Here is an 18,320-nt window from a genome sequence, read left to right as displayed (position 1 = left end):
AATCAGAAAGATGAAAGGACTGCTGAACCTGTATCCTTCCTGAAAGGGCTGTCCAGGAGATCTTTAGGCCTAACTAGAAACTATTGCAGGTGGTTACTTCTGTCTCTTGATATTGTTAAGGTTGCCACTCAAGCTGCCTGTTTGACAATCTGGCACAGTGGCTTTTGGCCTGAGGGAGGCTGACAGAGTTGTATATTTTGCCAGGGACCAAGATTTTTGGTCAGAGACCCCCAAGATTGATGCATTTATCTCAGCAGCAGCAGTTAAGAAGAATCCTATGGTTCATCTGCCTAACAAGGAGTTTTGAACAACTGTGCACTTTGGGAAGTGCATTTGTGCATCATCAGTCATCATTCCTGAGGATACTTTCATATCTGCGCCAAGTGGCGTTCTCTTGGGACATCACAGACAAGATGATTTCACCTTGCAGCAGTTGCTTTTTGGACCCAACTAAGAGGAGGTTAACTGTCCCTATTTTCTATGCTCTTAACTGTGGGTAACCTCATCATTCAGTGCGGCTGAATGGCTGGTCGGGGCTACAACTGTGATTGTTGTTGTCCACTGTCATGCCTGGCTCTACCTCACAGATTTTGCAGAGGACTTGAAAGAAACTTTCATGAATGTCCAATTTAATAATTCTGGTTTTCTTTTTTTGTTTTTCTGTTTTTCCTTTTGCCTCCATGTCTGCCAACCATCAAGCCTTGCCCAGTCAGACTAGAGGTCCTTTTCCATATACAAAGAGCATCACCATCATAGATGCAAGTGCTGTCTGGAGAATCATCCATTCAGGCAGCCATGAGAGTGCAAGAGCTGTCTGGAGAATCATCCATTCAGGCAGCCATGAGAGTGGTTTGTGGCCATGGCTGGCATCCTGGCAATGAAGGCTTTATGATGTAGGCCTTGGCTTCTCCCTTGGATGGGGATACCAAAGAGCCTAGGTCATTGTGAGGATAATTGTACTCTCCTCTTGCAAGTAAGCGCTGTACACCTGCAGTGAGGGCTGCTGCTTACACTGCTTGATAACCAAATGGCCACCCCAGGGCCATCTGTTGTAATGCCTCTTCTGAGGAGCTGTTGAATTGGACAGCCTCAGACTGCACCCCCTACTGAATGGATATGCCCATCCTCCTCACAGCTGCTCAGACAGGTGTTTAGGACACTAATCTTCCTTGGGACACCTGGGTCATAGAACTTTGTCCATCTAGACCAATGATGATGGCTCATTATCCTAAATGTTTGGTCTATAGGTCCAAACTTGTATGAAAAGGGTGTAGATATGGGGTAAAACTTTGACATTTGTCAGTGTTAAGTTCTTGTCCCCACAGTGTACGTTTGCCAGGACTCAGGAAATAAGTGCTAGCTTTGGTTTCATTGGAAATTTAAAATTATCAGGGTTTGAAATAAGTGAATCTTATTATTCCTTCTAGAGAGGTCATAGTGGTCATCGCCAGGGATTTAATTGACCATCAAATAACTGAGGTCCGCCCTTCAAAAGGTCTGCACCAGTCCTGAAGATTTGACTGACAGCTTTCCCTTATAGGCATCAATTCGTAGGCATTTTTAGTTGCTTCTGACCATTTTTGAGGACCCTCATCGTAGGGGGTTCCAAGATCCCTTTTATCTGAATCCCAGTGTTCTCGCATCAGAGAGAGACTGCAAGAGTGCAGGTGCTTTTACCTTGCAAGGAAAATAGCTGTGCAGGAGGGCCCATTGGACCAGAAAGGCTTCAACGCATTTGTTTCAGAAGATAGCTTCCAAATGGTCTTGTTTCCATGTCTAGCCAGAAAGAGATTGCATGTGGTCTTTAGAGGTTTAGGATGTTTAAATGTACACTAGAGAGAAAGTCATTTCCTATTCAGCGTTTAGTATTGACTCAGCCCAAGGTTGTTCATGGAAAGCATGTCCATTGCAGCAGCATGTGTGTCTGTAGGTTCTCAAGGTCTTCCTCTACCTGGATGATTGGCTCCTTGCTCTGCCTTCTCAAGATCACCTTACTCTGGTGATGGAGTTCATGGTCACTCTTTTCTCTCCCTGAGCATTACTGTGTGTTCTCTGTCATACCTATGTTAGGACTTTATTTTCACAGGTTGCAAGTTGAACATAATGAAATGCAAGCCAGGGCTCCCAACAGATGTGGTTTAAATTTTGGTTGCTGCTGTTATTTTGCTGGATCCTCCTCTAGTGTGTTTTCTTCAATGTCTCAAGGTATTAGACCTCATAGTAGTGGCCAGTTGTATGATCCCCCTTGCCAGTTATCCTATGAGAATTCTTAAATGGAGCCTCTGGGTCTAGTAAGCAGCTGTAATGGACTTGATAAAGCTTGAGATGAAGATGCAGAGCACATCTGTTGTGGTAGATGGACCACAACACCCTTTCCTGTGGCAGCACTTCCATCCCCCATGGGCGATTGTCATCAGTGATGCTTTGTAGGGTGGGTCGGGGCAATGCAGTGAACAGTCAGTTCTGGGTGTTATCTGAGGAAATGTTGCTTTTAATCAGTTTGCTGGAGATGAGAATTCTTTTCCTTCAGGCCTTTCAGGAACCTGTTCCTGCAAGGCTGCTCTGTATATGTATACATAACATGATTATCATTTATTTATCCTTTATTGACTGGGTTAGTACTGTGATGGTACGGGCAAGTGCCAGCATAGCCAGCTGGAGTTTTGTAAAGAATGATGTGCCCTTTGAATACCAAACTGATTTATAAAAGATGCTTGTCTTACAAAATGTATTATAACTGTATGTAATTTGTATATCAACCTGATTTGTACAGATGCTTGTGCTGAAAATGTATCAAAAGTGCACCCTGCTGGAATGAACAGAAATGTACATGCATTATTGTAACTGAATTAAATGTGTATGTTTTAATAGAGGATACTGAGACGGTGATGGTTAACCAGCTATAAGAAAAAGTAAGGGAAATATAAATGAGCTGTTAAACCATTAAAACAACACACCACAGTGCTGAATAAGACTGGAGATGGTAGGTCTGGGAAAAGCCTGTGTCCATTAGCTCAGTAAAAAGAGGGAAGGTCCCAGGTACTGCCATAAACATTTAGATTTGTATGGTAGATGTCTATGCTAAATTTCTGTCTCAGCCTCAAAGGGAATACTGTGAGAACCTAGAGTCAGGTGACCAGAAGAGTTCATTCTGCCAGCCGTCTTGGAAATTATATTTTAGACATTACAAAGTGAAATCTCAGGGTATTGAGTATTCTGTTTTGGGAAACTTGCGGCTGGTCCTTGTAGAATGTACCTAACCTTTGAGAGTACTTTTATTTATTTCGTGACTGTGTGCACCACGCCAGAATGCCTAGCTATCTTGGTCATCTGCTATCATTTTGTGTTAATAGCAACTTACACAATATAACTGGTCACCCTTTAATGGTCTTAGAGTAGCTGATTGTGTAGTGTCTGGTTGCGGTGATGACTACCTTACACTCTGGGCAGAAGGGGGCATAGCTAGTAAACCTGTGCCAGCCTTTCCTAGGTAGGTGTGTGCATGCATGTGCATGCGTTAGCTACTTTGGGCAGGGACACGAAGCTTTGAGTTTACAGAGAAGTTGCTGGAGGACTTGGCTTGGACACTGGGCTGAGGACCTAACCCTACACCTGTACCAGCGGGGGAGTCTTATTTGGGGGCCTGGAGGGAGACAGAAGTAGAAAAATCCAGTCCTTAGGCTGTGTTCCCTTAAGAGAGATTGTGCTTGATGTAGAGAGGTCTGCGTCTGGAGATACTGAGTTTATCCATTTGTATTCCAAGTGAACGTCCCTCTCCAGTGTCAGTGCTGAGGATTCAGGCTCCTTGATTACTGGCCCAGCATGGGGATGTCTCTTATTGGTGGCCATCACATATTTGGTTGGCAGTGATGGGACCATCAGTCCTCACATATTGGTGAGCAGTGGTGCCGATACTGAATTCCTGTAGCAGCTGTCACTAAAGAAAGGGTGTACTCTTAGCAGCCACATGGTAGACATTCAGAGTTTCATATCAAAATAGTTTTGATTTATGTTTTGTTAGCTTAGACAGGGAGTACAGGCAAGGATGTCAGCAGAGGATTATGGCAAGCTGACAATGAATCAGTTGGATGAGATGTGCCAAGTCAAAGGACTGGTGCATGTCAGCCTGACTAAAAGGGAACTGATTGTAGCCTTAATCCCGGTTACAGCACAGGCCAGCAACCAGGAGGATAACCGGTCTGTTGATGGGGGCTTGCAGCTCTCAGAAATAGGACAATTCAACTTTTATTCAGAGGACTTAAAGACCCATCTTGAGTTAAGGAGACTTGAACTGGAGACCAAACGGTTGGAATTAGAATCAGCAGAGTGAATGCGGTATTTAGAGGATGAAGAAAGAGAGGCTGAGACCTCTGGAAGCCAAAGAATGAGAGGCAGAGGAAAAATGAAAAGGAAATGGAGATTCTTTGCCAGGGTCATGGAGATAATGGGGAAGGGAGTAACCATTCCCCAGAAGGAATAAAGGTCAGTAAACTGCTTCCTCAATACCAAGGAGATCATAATTTTCATATGTATATTTGAAAGAGTATGCAAACAGTATAATGTTGACCAAGGACTATGGGTACAGTTCCTGACCCCCTTACTCTATGGTAAAGCTGTAACTGCTGTTTCTAAATTGTCTGATACTGACTGCTTATTTTATAATACAGCTAAAAATGTTTGTTGGAGTGCTTTAACACCTGAAGCTTACAGAAAAAAAATGTTTGAGCATAGACGCAATTCAAATGAAAGTGTATGTGATTATATTGCTGAACTAAGCACTTATTTTCATAGGTATGCGAGTGGATGTCAGGTCACCATTTTTCAAGGGCTGGAAGACCTTTTGGTGAGGGAACAAGCCCTTAGCACTTTGCCTGAGGACATGAGAATCTGGTTGGCAGACATGGATTGCAACTCTTGCAGATGAGCTGGATGGAAAAATGGGATCTATACCCATCAAGCAGGGTATCACTGCACAGGAAAGGGAAAGCCAATGCTGCACATGGATAGAAGGGAACCCATGGTGGGCAGCCTAAACCACCTCAGAGTCTGCCAGTAACTGGGCAAGCCAGTAGTTCATGTACATGACCAGGATCAAGGGCTACATGTTTTAAATCTAACCAGTGGGGCCATGTAACATATAGATGTCCATAGAGGCAATGTGGGGAAGAAAAGGTGGGGGAGCCAGCAAGTGGGAATAATAGAACTCCAGTGGTAAGTTGTCTGGTGACAACAGGGGTACCAGACTACCAGCAGAGTTTATATCCAATGTTGGATGGAAAACAGGCCTCTGCCAAGAGAGAGAGAGAGCCTCTGATATAACCATTGTGAAGCCTGCAGTGGGTAAAGAGGAGCAGTACTTGCTTGGGCAGTTCACTCCAGTTGGAGCTTTAGGAGGGATCCCATTCCAAATGCCTTTGGCTAGGGTTCACCTTGACAGGGAGGGTGGAAAAGGAAGCAAGCAAGTAGGTGTGTTTGCAGATATCCCTGCAGATGTCTTCAGAGGGAATGATTTTGATAATGGATTACCTCATGTGCATGCAATGACATGCAGTCAAGCTTGGAGACGGGCATGTGGGTCTGGTAGCCTGGGGGAGACACAGACAGACAGCACACTTGAAGCCAGGACTAGTGAAGTAGCTACTTCAGGGATGGAGCTACCTTGTAGTAGTGAGCCTCAGCTGCCGGTGGGTACTGATGTTCCCATGGACAGAGTGATTGCAAGGACAAAGCTGAGTAGTAGTACCCAGGCTGACAGTGAGGCACTGCTGGCAGAGGATACCAGACTTCTTGTGGAAGGGGAGTTGAGATGACTTACAAAGAGAGAGTTGAGACGGGCTCTGCTCTCGGACCCTACATTACAAGGTTTGAGGGAGGTAGCTAGGGAGGCACCTGATTCTCAAGGAAAAGAGAATTATGTATACTGGAACAAAGGGTTATTGTATAGAGAATGGACCCCTGTTATAGGGCTAGAAGGTGAGGTAATACAGCAGTTGATAATGCCCAGAGCCTACCATCTGGCATTTCTAGCCATAGCCCATGACATTCCTTTTGCGGGTCATATGGGCATAAAATGTACCAAGAGATGTATTATGCAGAACTTTTATTGGGCTGGGATTGCCAGGGATGTAACAGGCTACTGCAGGACCTGTGAGCTGTGCCAAAAAGTAGGCAAGGTAACAGAAAAGGTCAAAGCTCCTTTGCCTTTGCCTGTGATTGATGAGCCATTTCAGAGGGTAGTTATGGATATTGTGGGGCCTCTGAATACCCCAAGTTCCACAGGGAAGAAGTATGTTCTAGTGGTAGTAGATTAGATGCCCCGAGGCAGAGAAGGTGGCAAATGCTTTGCTAGAGATTTTTAGCAGAGTAGGTTTCCCCAAGAGAAATACTGACAGAGGTGCCAGTTTCATGTCAGATTCACTGACCTGTCTGTTGGAGCACTGTGGAGTGAAGCACCTAAAGAAAAAACCCCTACCATCCCCAGACTAATGGTCTTGTGGAGATGGTAAACTCTACACTAAAGACCAAGGCTCTGGAGAGCACTCCTGCATTACCAGGCCATAACTCATACCACACTTTTCGGCCATCTAACCTGGACCAGAACACCAAAGGCAGAGATGTGTCCATATTCATTAAGGATATCTACACCTCCAGGCTAGTTGCGCAGCACAGTGCATCTGAGGTTATCAAAGTGCAACTAACTCTGGGCAAAACTGCAATCCAAATTGTAGCTTGCAACAGATCCCCCACCATGCCCCAGGATTCCCACTCCTCTTTTCTTGATACACTGGAAAATATTGGGGTTCAACCAAGCACCCTAATAATGGGCGATTTCAACTACCCCACCATTAACTGGGAAAACTGTTCATGTACCGACTCCTTCGCTCAACGCTTTCTGGAATTCATAAATTCCAGTGCTCTGGATCAACTTATCCACATCCCCACCAGGGGGAACAATATCCTAGACCTAGTCATTACCAACATGAGTGACCGGTGTTCCACACCTGAAGTCAACTCCTCATTGGTCAGATCCGACCATATTCTAATCACCCTAGATATCCGCATCCTGCCCCCACTCACCATTAAGGAAACCACAGTAAAGAATTTCTCCAAAGCAGACTTCATGCTTTCTAAGACAGAAGTGGCGAACTTCATGACACCCATGCAGATGGACAATACAGTTACGACTGAATCCTACACAAATGCACTCTATAAGCACTTACATGAGTGCATGGATCGTGCTATGCCAAACAGAATCAAGATGCTATCCTCCAAAAAAAGGAAGCCAATCTGGTGGTCCCCTGCCATAAACAAACTCTACAACAGAATGAAGAAACTGTTGCAAAACAGAGTAAAATCCCATGTATGAAGGAGCTCCCTTGTTAGCCTCAGTAAGAAGCTGAGATCCCTTATACGATCCTCCAAAGCTAGCTACAAAAACAAAATCGCCACTGATTCTCTAAGGGCAGCCACAAAGCATTCTGTAGCTATGTGAAGAATCTCAATGGCAGCACCCAGATCTGCTCTGAGTTGCAGCACAACAGCATGAAAATTACAGAACCAACTGTTATTGCCAACAACTTGGCAGATAGGTTCAGTGCTAACTTTACCCCCCCCCCCTCACCCACTAAAGGGCCCATATCTATACAGGAAGAATGCAGAGTCCCTGTAATCACATCTATGCAGGTAAAAGCTGCACTCTAAAGGCAAAAACACAGCATCCATGGGACTGGACAACATCCCAGGCTGCGCTTTTTACATGAAATTCAGAACGAACTGGCTCCCCATCTAAGCACCATGTTCAATCATAGTCTTGCGTCAGGCTTTGTGCCCACTAAATGGGGCACAGCAACAGTTATCCCACTCCACAAAGGGGATGCCACCACTGATCCTGGGAACTATTGCCCTATTAGCCTGACGAGCTTGGCCTGCAAGGCCATGGAACAGGAACTCATAAACAGACATTGGTAACCTCCAAACTCTGGACTCCACCCAGTTCGGGTTTGCAAAAGGCAGATCATGCCTTCTGAACCTGATCAACTTCTTTGAGGCAGTCACCAAAGCTGTAGACGAGGGTTAGGTGGTTCACACAGCCTATCCTGACCTTGCCAAGGCTTTCGACACCATCCCCCATTCTGGAATTATAGCTAAACTCACTAAACTAGATATAAATCCTTACATCACAAGATGGGTTGCCAACTGGCTCACTGACAGAACCCACACTGTAAAAGTTACAGACTCCAAATCTGATTTCAAACCAGTGGCAAGTGGAGTACCACAGGGTTCAGTCCTGGGACCTCTCCTGTTAGCCTGTACTTCAGAGAAGTAGATACCAAGCACAGAAGGCCTCTGGCTAACAAAGTTCACAGATGATTGCAAACTAGGAGCCATAGTAGAGTCCCCAAATGATGTGGGCATCCTACAGAAGGCTCACTTAGACAGATGCCTGATGTCAGAGGCATGGCCTCAAGCTTAATGCCAAAAAGTGCATTGTCATCCCCTTTGGTAAAACTCTGTACCCATGAACTACCACATAAACGACAGTGTACTTAACGCTGAAAGTGTGATAAGAGACCTTGGGACCCAGGTGGACAGTAGTCTCTCCTTTGATAATCACATCACCACAGTAGTCTGTGGCACACCTCATCACAAAAGGGTTCTCATCCAGGAAAAAGAGGTCATTGTTCCCCTCTACTCAGCACTCATTAGACCCATTATAGAGTACAACGCCCCTTTTGGAGTGTACCTCACAAGATATCAGCAGCATCTGGAAAGGCCATAGAAGTACCTCAGAGGATTACTGGCCTCAAACAGAAGCCCTACACTGACCGTCTCAAAAAACTTCAGCTTTACTCTGTAGCATATTGCCTACTTTAAGGAGATCTCTACCTAACATATGTAGCCATGTTAAACCCAGAGCTGTTGGACATGCTGCACCTAAAGAAATCCCAATCCTTCCGAGGTACATGCTCTAGGGACCTAAACCTTCTCACCACAATAAACAGGACATGCTGGAGTGATAGATTCCTGTCCCAGAGACTTCCTATACTCTGGAACAAGCTACCCATTAGCACTCTTCAAGGAAAATTCTTGAATGGATGGGAAATAGGAAATGCACCCCAGGGATCACTTTTGTGGCTCTGCTCGACAGGGACACAGGAAATTAACTTTCTTGGGTGGCGTAAGCCAGGGATCCTTGTTGGCTAGGCTTACTTGGGCCAATAGCTTAGTACCTACCTATGCTATGGGCATTTGCAGACCAGTTTGAGAGTGGGACAGATATTTGCCCTGTCTGTTTGCTTACAGAGGGGTACCCCAAAATACACAGGTTTTTCACCCTTTGAGTTGCTCTATGGGCATAGGGTGAGGGGACCATTAGATCTGATTCATGATGAGTGGGAGGGTGTGTGTGAATCCCACAAGGAGTCTGTTGTGGCATATGTCCTAAATCTCTGGACAAGGCTTAGGGAGCTCATGGGCTTGGCCCAGGAGAACCTGTCAGGAGCTCAGCAGCAGAAAAAGGTCTGGTATGACAGGAATGCTAGAGTCAGAGAGTATGCTGTGGGACAGCATGTGATGGTGCTCACTTCTGTCAGACACCATAAGCTGGAGGCAGCTTGGGAGGGAGCCTTCAAGGTGGTAAGGAAGGTCAGTGATGTGAACTATGTGGTAGAACTGCTAGGCAGGAGGTGGGGGGCACAGATTGTACCATGTTAACATGATGAAGCCTTACGAGAATAAGGAGGCCCTTGTGCTGATTTGCAATGGGTGGCAGGAGGAGTCTGAGGGAGATCTGTTGACTGATCTCAGTGAGGCTTTGACTGACACCTTAGTGGAAGGGGTAGCAATGTCCCAGCAGCTATCACCTACCCAGGTTCGAGAAATCTGAGCAGTGTTACAGGAGTTTGGGGACATGTTCACTGGGAAAACAGGGTGCACCCACCTGGTGCAGCACCATGCATATGCAGAGCCCCAAAGACCTATAAAGCAGGCCCCTTACAGGGTGCCTTAGTGAGTCAGATAGCCTGGGGGTGGAGATGCAGGAGATGTTGGAACTGGGAGTAATCCAGGAGTCCAGCAGTCCCTGGGCCTCCCCAGTGGTGCTGGTACCAGAGAAGGATGGCAGCACCAGGTTCTGTGTGGACTGCAGGAACTAAATAGCCACACACAGTCAGACACTTAGCCCCACCCAGATCCTCCAAGGCTGCACATGTCCTAAGCATGGGGTAAGTATCTGACCACTATTGATCTTTCCAAGGGCTACTGGCAGGTGCCCTTGACTCCCAGTGCTAGACAGAGGTCAGCCTTCAACTCCTTTTGGCTTGTGTGAGTTCATGAAGATGCCATTTGGGATGAAAAATGCCCCAGTGACTTTCCAGAGTCTGGTAGATTGTATCCTAGCAGGAGCAGGAGGTTATGCTCTTGCTTACCTGGATGACATTGCCATCTACAGCCATTTCTGGAAGGAGCACCTTTAGCATGTCAGGGAGGTTCTGGGCAAACTGCAGAGGGCAGGGTTGACCATTAAGCCCTGTAAGTGTCGGGTAGATATGGCAGAGGTCTCTTACCTGGACATAGAATGGGGAGTGGTACTATCAGGCCAGAACCTGCCAAAGTAGAAGCCAATTGGACATGGCCTGCCACTGTTACTAAAAAGCCGGTGAGGGCATTGTTATGGATAGTGGGGTATTATAGAAAGTTTGTCCCCAGTTATAGTACCATAGCTGCTCCTATCACAGATGAGAATGAAAAACTGGGCAGATAAGGTAGTGTGGACCCCAGCATGTAAGCAAGCATTCCAGAAGCTTAAAGGATCTTTGGGAGGACCCCCTGTTTTAGCTGGTCCAGATTACAGCAAACAATTTGTTGTGCAGGTGGATGCTTAAAACCATGGTGTGGGGACTGTACTTAGCCAGGTTTTCTCAGAGGAAAAAGAGCACCCAGTGGTACGTCTCATCCTTGGACTGTAACCCAGGGAGGAGTGTTATACAGCTGTAGAAAAGGAATGTCTGGCCATAGTATGGGCACTGCAGAAACTTCAGACTTACCTGTATGGAAGGAATTTCATTGTTACAGGCATATGACATGACAGTAGAACACAGTAGTAGGGTCAGCAATGCCAACGGAGATGGGCTGTCAGGATAGGGAATGGAGTAACATATTCCCAGATAGGATTATTTTTCTCAGGCCACATTTCTCAAGGGTCACTTGAAAAATTAGCTGGAGTCTTATAGGCGGGAAAGAGAGATGCGATATGGCAAGTGTCAGCATAACCAGCTGGAGTTTTGTAAAGAATGTCTATTGTATATAAAACTGGTTTATACAAAGTGCTTGTGTTATAGAATGTATTAGAACTGTATGTCATTTGTATATCAACCTGATTTGCACAGATGCTTGTGCTGAAAATGTATTTGTGAGGTTTGCTTGCATTAAAATGCATCAACAGTACAACTTGCTGCAGTGAACCGAAACTTGCATGCAATATTGTTACTGGATTCAATGTCAAAATAAGGGAAATGTAAATGAGCTGTAAAACCATTAAAATGGCACCCACAGTGCTGAATAGGACTGGAGAAGGTAGGTCTGGGAAAAGCCCGTGTCCATCAGCATAGTTAAAAGAAGGGAGGCCCCAGCACTGCCATAAACATTTAGATGTGTATTGTAACAGTCAATGCTAAATTCCTGTCCTAGCTTCAAAGGAGAATTCTGTGAGAACCTAGAATCAGGTGACCAGATGAGGTCATTCTGCCAGCCTTCTTGGAAATTATGTTTTAGATATCACAGAGTGAAATCTCAGAGTATTGAGTATTCTGTTTTGGGGAACCTGACTAGAAAGACCCTCACCCACACCATAAAAATAAGAGAACACTGAATGTAAAACAAAATTGTCCTTTAACAAATAAATGTTCAGTGTGAGTTAAGATGTCTGCATCTAGGGGCAGTTGTACATCCTATTCTTGTGTTTCCATGGAGACAAGCTGACTACACGTCCAGACAATACATTTTGAGAGCAATGGACATTGCTGAGAGAAGCATAAAATTAACTGGTACAAGGGCAAGCAGCTTAGTAAAAAATAGTTTGAAGTTATTGGAAATGGGTAAGAACAGTGTAATTTAGTTTTATTTAAAGATAGCTAGCACAGTCTTAAAGCTAAATGTTAATGTTTTTGACAGCATACAACCTGTCTTTTACATCTAGGAGGGGAATAAAGATGAGACAAGAATAGCCTGTAGTTAGTGCCAAGTAGGAGCACAGATTGTAACGTGCACTTTAACATGGATGACCTTAATTTTAAGTTTGGTAATGACTGTGAGTGCAGCTGTCAGTTTGGGGCAATTTTCTTATCTGGTTGGTTAAACTTCTTTATTTGAAGATGTACATATTTTTTATGTTTGTTTTAAGTTAATAGGTTATGGAGGTGTGTTTGTGTGTGTGTTTCAGGGTTTTCATTAAAACAAAAAGTCTTGTAAAATATGGCATAGTTCAAATGGAGATGACGAGAAACAAATTTAATAAAAGCTCAAACTGCCAAACATTTGGTGAATACATATAACACAAAATCTGGAAATAGATGTGTAATAGGTGGGTATAACATCTTTTCATTATGGCTACACTATCCATATTTTGAAGCATGAATGGCATCACAAGTATAGAGAAAAAGGAAGAGTATATTAAGAAATGCAGAATACAAAAGGTACAGGAGACTCATCTGAAAAGAAATGAGCACATGGATTTGATAAAGAAAGGATTTCATGATGGAACTTCAGCACAAAATCAGGGACACAGGAAAAGGGAGTATTTATACTAATTGATAGAGGAGCCCCAATAGTGATAGAGGGAAAAAAGATAATTGTTTGATTTGTGGTAGTAAGGTAGTATGTGCAAGGGATGAGGTTTACACTGGTATGTATTTATATTCTTAAAACTGCTGTTATGATTAAGCCATTTTTGTTTATGCAAGGAATATTACTTATAGGAGGGGACTGGAACTTGATTTGCAATAGTGTGAATGTATCTGGAGATCTAGAAGGCAAAACATAACAAAGATTGTAGATTTATGAGGAATCTTAAAAAAATATTTGGTATGGAAGATGTGATTTCAGTAGCAGGAACTATGGAAATTTGCATATTATTTCCCAAGGTAGAGTAACTGGGGTAGATTAGACAGTTATATTTCACAAGAACGTGCATTTAATTGAAAGCTTCACCACACATCCAATAACAATTTCAGAGCATACACCAATTATAACAAAGATATACATGCACGGTAATAATGTAAAAATGAGACTCTGTGCTTCCCCACCTAACAAATCCAGGAATTTAAGGAATTGGTAGTGGAACGTCTTTGAGAGTTATTAGAAATTTCTTCAGAAGTTATAGCTAGTGATTGAGTTAAAATGAAAGAAGAGTTTAGAAACAGGGTAGACATAAAAGAAAAATTGAGATTGGTTATGAAGTAGCTATTTTAGAGGGGTGGACAGAGGTCAAGTATTGCAGAATAAGGGAAGCCTCCTAGAACAAGAGGCACAACTGCAAAGTGCTAAAATGAAAATAAGGGAGTATCTGGATAATATGCATGAGTTTAGAAAGGTTGCTGTTAAGCAACTGTTTTGTGATGATCACTATAGAGAACAAAAACGTTTAGCGCAACAACAGAGTTGACAAACATGGGGAGTCTGTTACAAGGAAAATAAACAGAGATCCTGTTGAGGACAGAGATCCTGTTGAGGTGTTAGAGAGGTATTGTAAATTTTATGAAAATTTGTATAAAGCAGATAAATGTGGAAATCACAAAGGAGCAATAATGGAAATATTTATGGAAGACTTAAGTATACCAAGGTTAGTGGTTGATGGTTTAACGTAGGAGATGAGGAAAAATGGTAACATATCATCAATCTGCAGGAATGTCTCCAGGGATAGATGGTATTCTTGTGGAAGTTAGGAGAGAAGAAACTGATAATGATCTGGAAGGTTTAGGTTTTGTATAGCAATATTTTAAAAGGAGGGGAAGCACCAACATCCTGGAAAAAGCTGTAGTAAATGTAATACTTAGACTGTAAAACCCATCAGATCCGGCTTCACATAAGCCCATTTCAATTTTAAACTGTGATTATAAAGTGTTTATGTCGTAATAGCTAAAAAAAAAAAAAAAAAAAATGGCGAAGGTGTTGCCAAAATTGATAGAGATCAGTATATTTTTTTTTGGGGGGGGCTAACATTTGACAGCGTCAATAGTACATTGATCTAGAAGAAAGCAGAATGTAAGAAAATACCATTGCTTTTGCTTATTGATGCAGAGAAAGCATTCAGCAGAACAGGCTGTGATTTTTGAGTATGACTGTGTAAGCATTTACACTCCTTGATACATTAATAGGGTTAGTTAGTAGGATACATGAGGGATTGGAGGCAAATATTACAGAGGGGAGGGTTCCTTTTTGATAAGTTGTGTCTAAACAGAGGAACCAGGCAGGGCTGTCTTCTTTCCCCTTTGTTATATTTAGAGCCATAGGCAAAGAAAATAAGGAACTTCGACATAAGGATATAGGTGGTATGGCAATCAAGAAAAGTTGACTTTTTTTTTTTGCAGATGGTATTATTTTGTACATTGTAGAACCAGAAAAGGATGTCTTCATAGCGTGGAACATTTTGAGATTGTTAATTTTTATCAGGATTTAAAATTTAGTTAAGATAAAACAAAGGCTATGGCTGTAAACTATGTACCCACAATGAATTGGGTCAACAATACCCATATTTTTGGGGACACAGTAAAATTAAGTATTTAGGAGTATGGATTAAAAAGGATTATGTTATGGCAGCTAAGGATGTATGGGAAGAAATGAAACAAAAGATGGTATAAAAACTGAAAAATTAGAAGCTCTTTGTTTTTGGATATGAATAACGAGATACAAACGGATAAATATTTTAGTCCCTTTAGCTTTATGTACAGGTAAAGCGTGTTTTTTTTCAATGAGGAGAAGCTGTGGACAGTAATAGAGTTGAAGGATGTTATCTGGGAGGGAAGAGGGCAAGAGTCAAGGGGAATAAATTGGTCATTCCAATAGAGCAAGGTGGTTTAGGATTGCCTGATTTTAAAGGAATATTTTAGAGCTACACAGTTAAGACTTGTATACATAACACCATCAGAATGATGTAGTCCCAAGTGGAAAGGGATGATGATGAAGCAGGAAGATACTTCAAGAAATAAGAGATGTGATTGATTTTGGATGCAGATCCATAAGGAGGATAATGGTCATACAGAATACTTTATTCATAAAGTAGCAGAAAGTATTCTAAGAACTAAGCCAAAATGAGAAAGAGAAAGGAGAAAGATTTTGCCGATGGGGATGACTGCAATTAGGGGTACAGAGAATAGGCAAGAGGGAGCTGGAATTTACTGGAGAAACATGCAAATAAACCAAAGTATTGGGAGCAAGTAACTAGACAGGGAAAGGTAATAGAATGGGAAGAGGTCAAGAAGGCATTTGGACTGCAGACTAGAGAGTGCTTTCCCTATCGATGACTGATATCCGATTATAGGCAAAGAAAAAGGGATGGGGAAATCCTGAGTGAAAGACCAGCACTGGTATAGTTATTAGTTTAATCTAAAACAAAAGCTGCTGTTTAAAAAAAAAAAAAAAAAAAAAAAAGGGATAATTGGTAGGGCATGTAAAATATTGCATGAGAACTATGGGAATCGATCGGAGGAGGTTAGAAAAGGCTGGGAAGAGAGACTGTGGATAAGTAATTCACAAGGAGTTGATGGGAGGACATACGTATGGCTTCCAAATATGCAACAGTCTAGAAGATTTTAGGAATTTTGCTTGGAAGTGTTTGCATAGATATTGGTATACCCCAAAAGACTCGATATAATTTTTCAGAGGTAAATGGGAACGTATGTCTGGGAATGTAATGAGTTGGCAGACTTTAAAAAATTCTGTATGGAGTACTCTGTCAGAAATATTGGATGCGCAAGTGGGTGCAGCTAAGGGAATGATTTGTTTTTTAAGCTGGGATACACAATCTGAATTCCCTAGGCCTCATTAGGTTTAATTCTGGTGGCTGCCAAAAAAGAAATTGCTAGAAAATGGAGATAAATATCTAAACCAACAGTATTTAAAGTATTGAATATTGTAACAGAGATAAAAGAACTGGATGTGTGAACTTTAAAAAAGGGTAGGAGCAAGTGACATTGAAAAAAATTGGAAATTGTGGGAGCAATACATGCAAAATTATGTTTTGTAGGAGGAGTGATGTTTAAAGGATGGCAGGAACTAATCGATTTATGTATTGTTGGATCATTGATTATACAAAAGAATATATGTGATGTGTTAATGTTTTGTAACTGGGAGTATGTTAATGTGGTTTGTTTTTTGTATAACTATGCCTGCCTATGTTTTAAGTAATTCAATAGAGATATTAAAAAGACTGTTAGAGGGGGGGGTGGTGGAGGCTGGAGTCAGAGTGAAGAAAACTTGTATAGAAAAACATTGACTTAATTTTTTATTCCTTGCCACAGTCCAACACAAGAATAAAAAGAAAAAAAAAGCAACAGGAAATAATGGCAATTAAGTTATGCATTGCATGGAAGCTGTTGAGTAATTGAGATGGGCACTGTACAGCAGGCCTCAGTCTAGAGGCTGAATATGCCTAGTTAATGATTTCATGCACCGTTCTGCAAAGGTGATCCTTTTGTAGAATGTTTAATGGTGTGTGTGTGTTCGTTCAGGTATTCAGACAGCGATAAGATTTTCAGTAAATTCTTTCAATGGTCATGTTTAATACGACTGCTGAAGTACTTGAACATTAATGTTTTTAGTCAAGGATGCTTACTTGCAGTTATTTAATTGCTTCACACGATGCTACACCTCCAGCTTATGTGTTACTTTTGGTACAGATGCGCATCCTTGATTGTCATTAGTGAAAACTTTCATGCTAAAAGAGCAGCATTGAGGCTAGGCAAGCTGGTTACAGACCTGTATTCATGGTGGCTAAGTGATGGAGAGTGTAAAATGAGAATAATTAACATGATCCAGAACCTTGGTTTATATGTCAGTGCTTAGTCAGAAAGCATGCCCAGAAAATAAGGATGTGGAAAGTCTATTTACTATCTGATCAGAAATATGTTAACCTGAGCTTCTTTGAACAGAGTACACTTCTAAAGGCCTTTTAGCTTTAAGGTTTGTCCAGATGGCACTGCATACAGGTTTCTTATCAGCATTGTCAGTGTAATTTAATGCATCTGTACCTATATGATCATAAGGATGTGGATGTTAGCTGAAATGTCAGTACATCTGGAGATGCGTAGTTATGAAAAATAGTAATAACATGAAAAATTAAAAAAAAATGTTCTTATCTGACATATAGAAATTTAACAAAAAAATTTAAAGGTAATTATAATTTATATACTGGCCATTTTCTAGTGTACAAAAACACTTAGGATTTGGAATTTGTGATATTACAGACAAAAGCATTGTTGACTGTTTAACCTCCTAATGCATTCACCAACATTGTAAATCTTTTTTTTTTATCTTAGAAATTAGCATGCAGAATTCAGAGGGAGGATCAGATTCGGCATCAACAGTAGCACTACGAACATCTGCATCAGCTCCAGCACCAGTTGTGCAGTCTGTACGTTCATCTCAGCAGGTACTACATTTGTACTTCAAAGGAAAATGGACTATATTTTCTGCCATGTATTAGGAGCTCTGACCATATTAGTGTAGAGTGAAGATGGTACTGAACACCTGTTTGCTTCAGTACTGCATCATGATTTGTGTTGTACCGTGAAGTGCTAGATACTACTGTGATTCATACTAGCCAGGTTTATTTAAGCAATAACTGATGACGTCGTGTGGTACATTGAAGATTTACCCACGGCTGGCGTGGTTTAATCACGAGGGCGAAGCCCGAGTGATTAAATAAAGCCAACCGTGGGTAAATTTCAGTATACCACAACCATGGAGTCAGTTACTGCTATTATACAATGACATTATTTAAGAAAAAAAATACTTTTCATAAGTAATGTCTTTGTATAATGGCACATTACTGTTCTGCTGCTGGTGGTGGTATACTGCTTCCTTGTGTTGATGTACTGCGCATGAGTATGGGACTTGCGTTCCCCCACATACTACCCAGTACATCAATGCTTTGAAATGGAAGCAATGGTTGCTGTTTTTTTTTTTTTTTTTTAATTTAAAAAAAAAAAAAAGGTTTTGGACACTTTATAGCAATGGAAAAAAGTCTGGGCGACCGGACCTTTTCCCATTGATTTATATTGTGGGATTTACAATGGGCACGCTGGCCAGTCAGTGTGCACATTTTG

General features: G+C 42.1%; 1 protein-coding gene across 1 annotated transcript in view; it reads left to right on the top strand.

Moving 5' to 3' along the window:
* RFX2 (regulatory factor X2) overlaps positions 1-18,320 on the top strand; it is a gene marked incomplete at its 3' end in the record, with an annotated part of 743,615 nt that overhangs the window by 151,803 nt on the left and 573,492 nt on the right. The window contains 1 exon segment of the mRNA XM_044090762.1: positions 17,532-17,644. Within this exon segment, the coding sequence (XP_043946697.1) occupies positions 17,540-17,644 (105 nt within the window). The 5' untranslated portion in view covers positions 17,532-17,539.

The sequence above is a fragment of the Protopterus annectens genome, chromosome 13.part0 (genome assembly GCF_019279795.1).
Source record: "Protopterus annectens isolate FY-2018-M chromosome 13.part0, PAN1.0, whole genome shotgun sequence".
In the NCBI taxonomy this organism is placed as follows: domain Eukaryota; kingdom Metazoa; phylum Chordata; order Ceratodontiformes; family Protopteridae; genus Protopterus; species Protopterus annectens.
The sequence above is the reverse complement of the archived record's forward strand: the minus strand, read 5'-3'. Positions and strand labels throughout refer to the sequence as shown.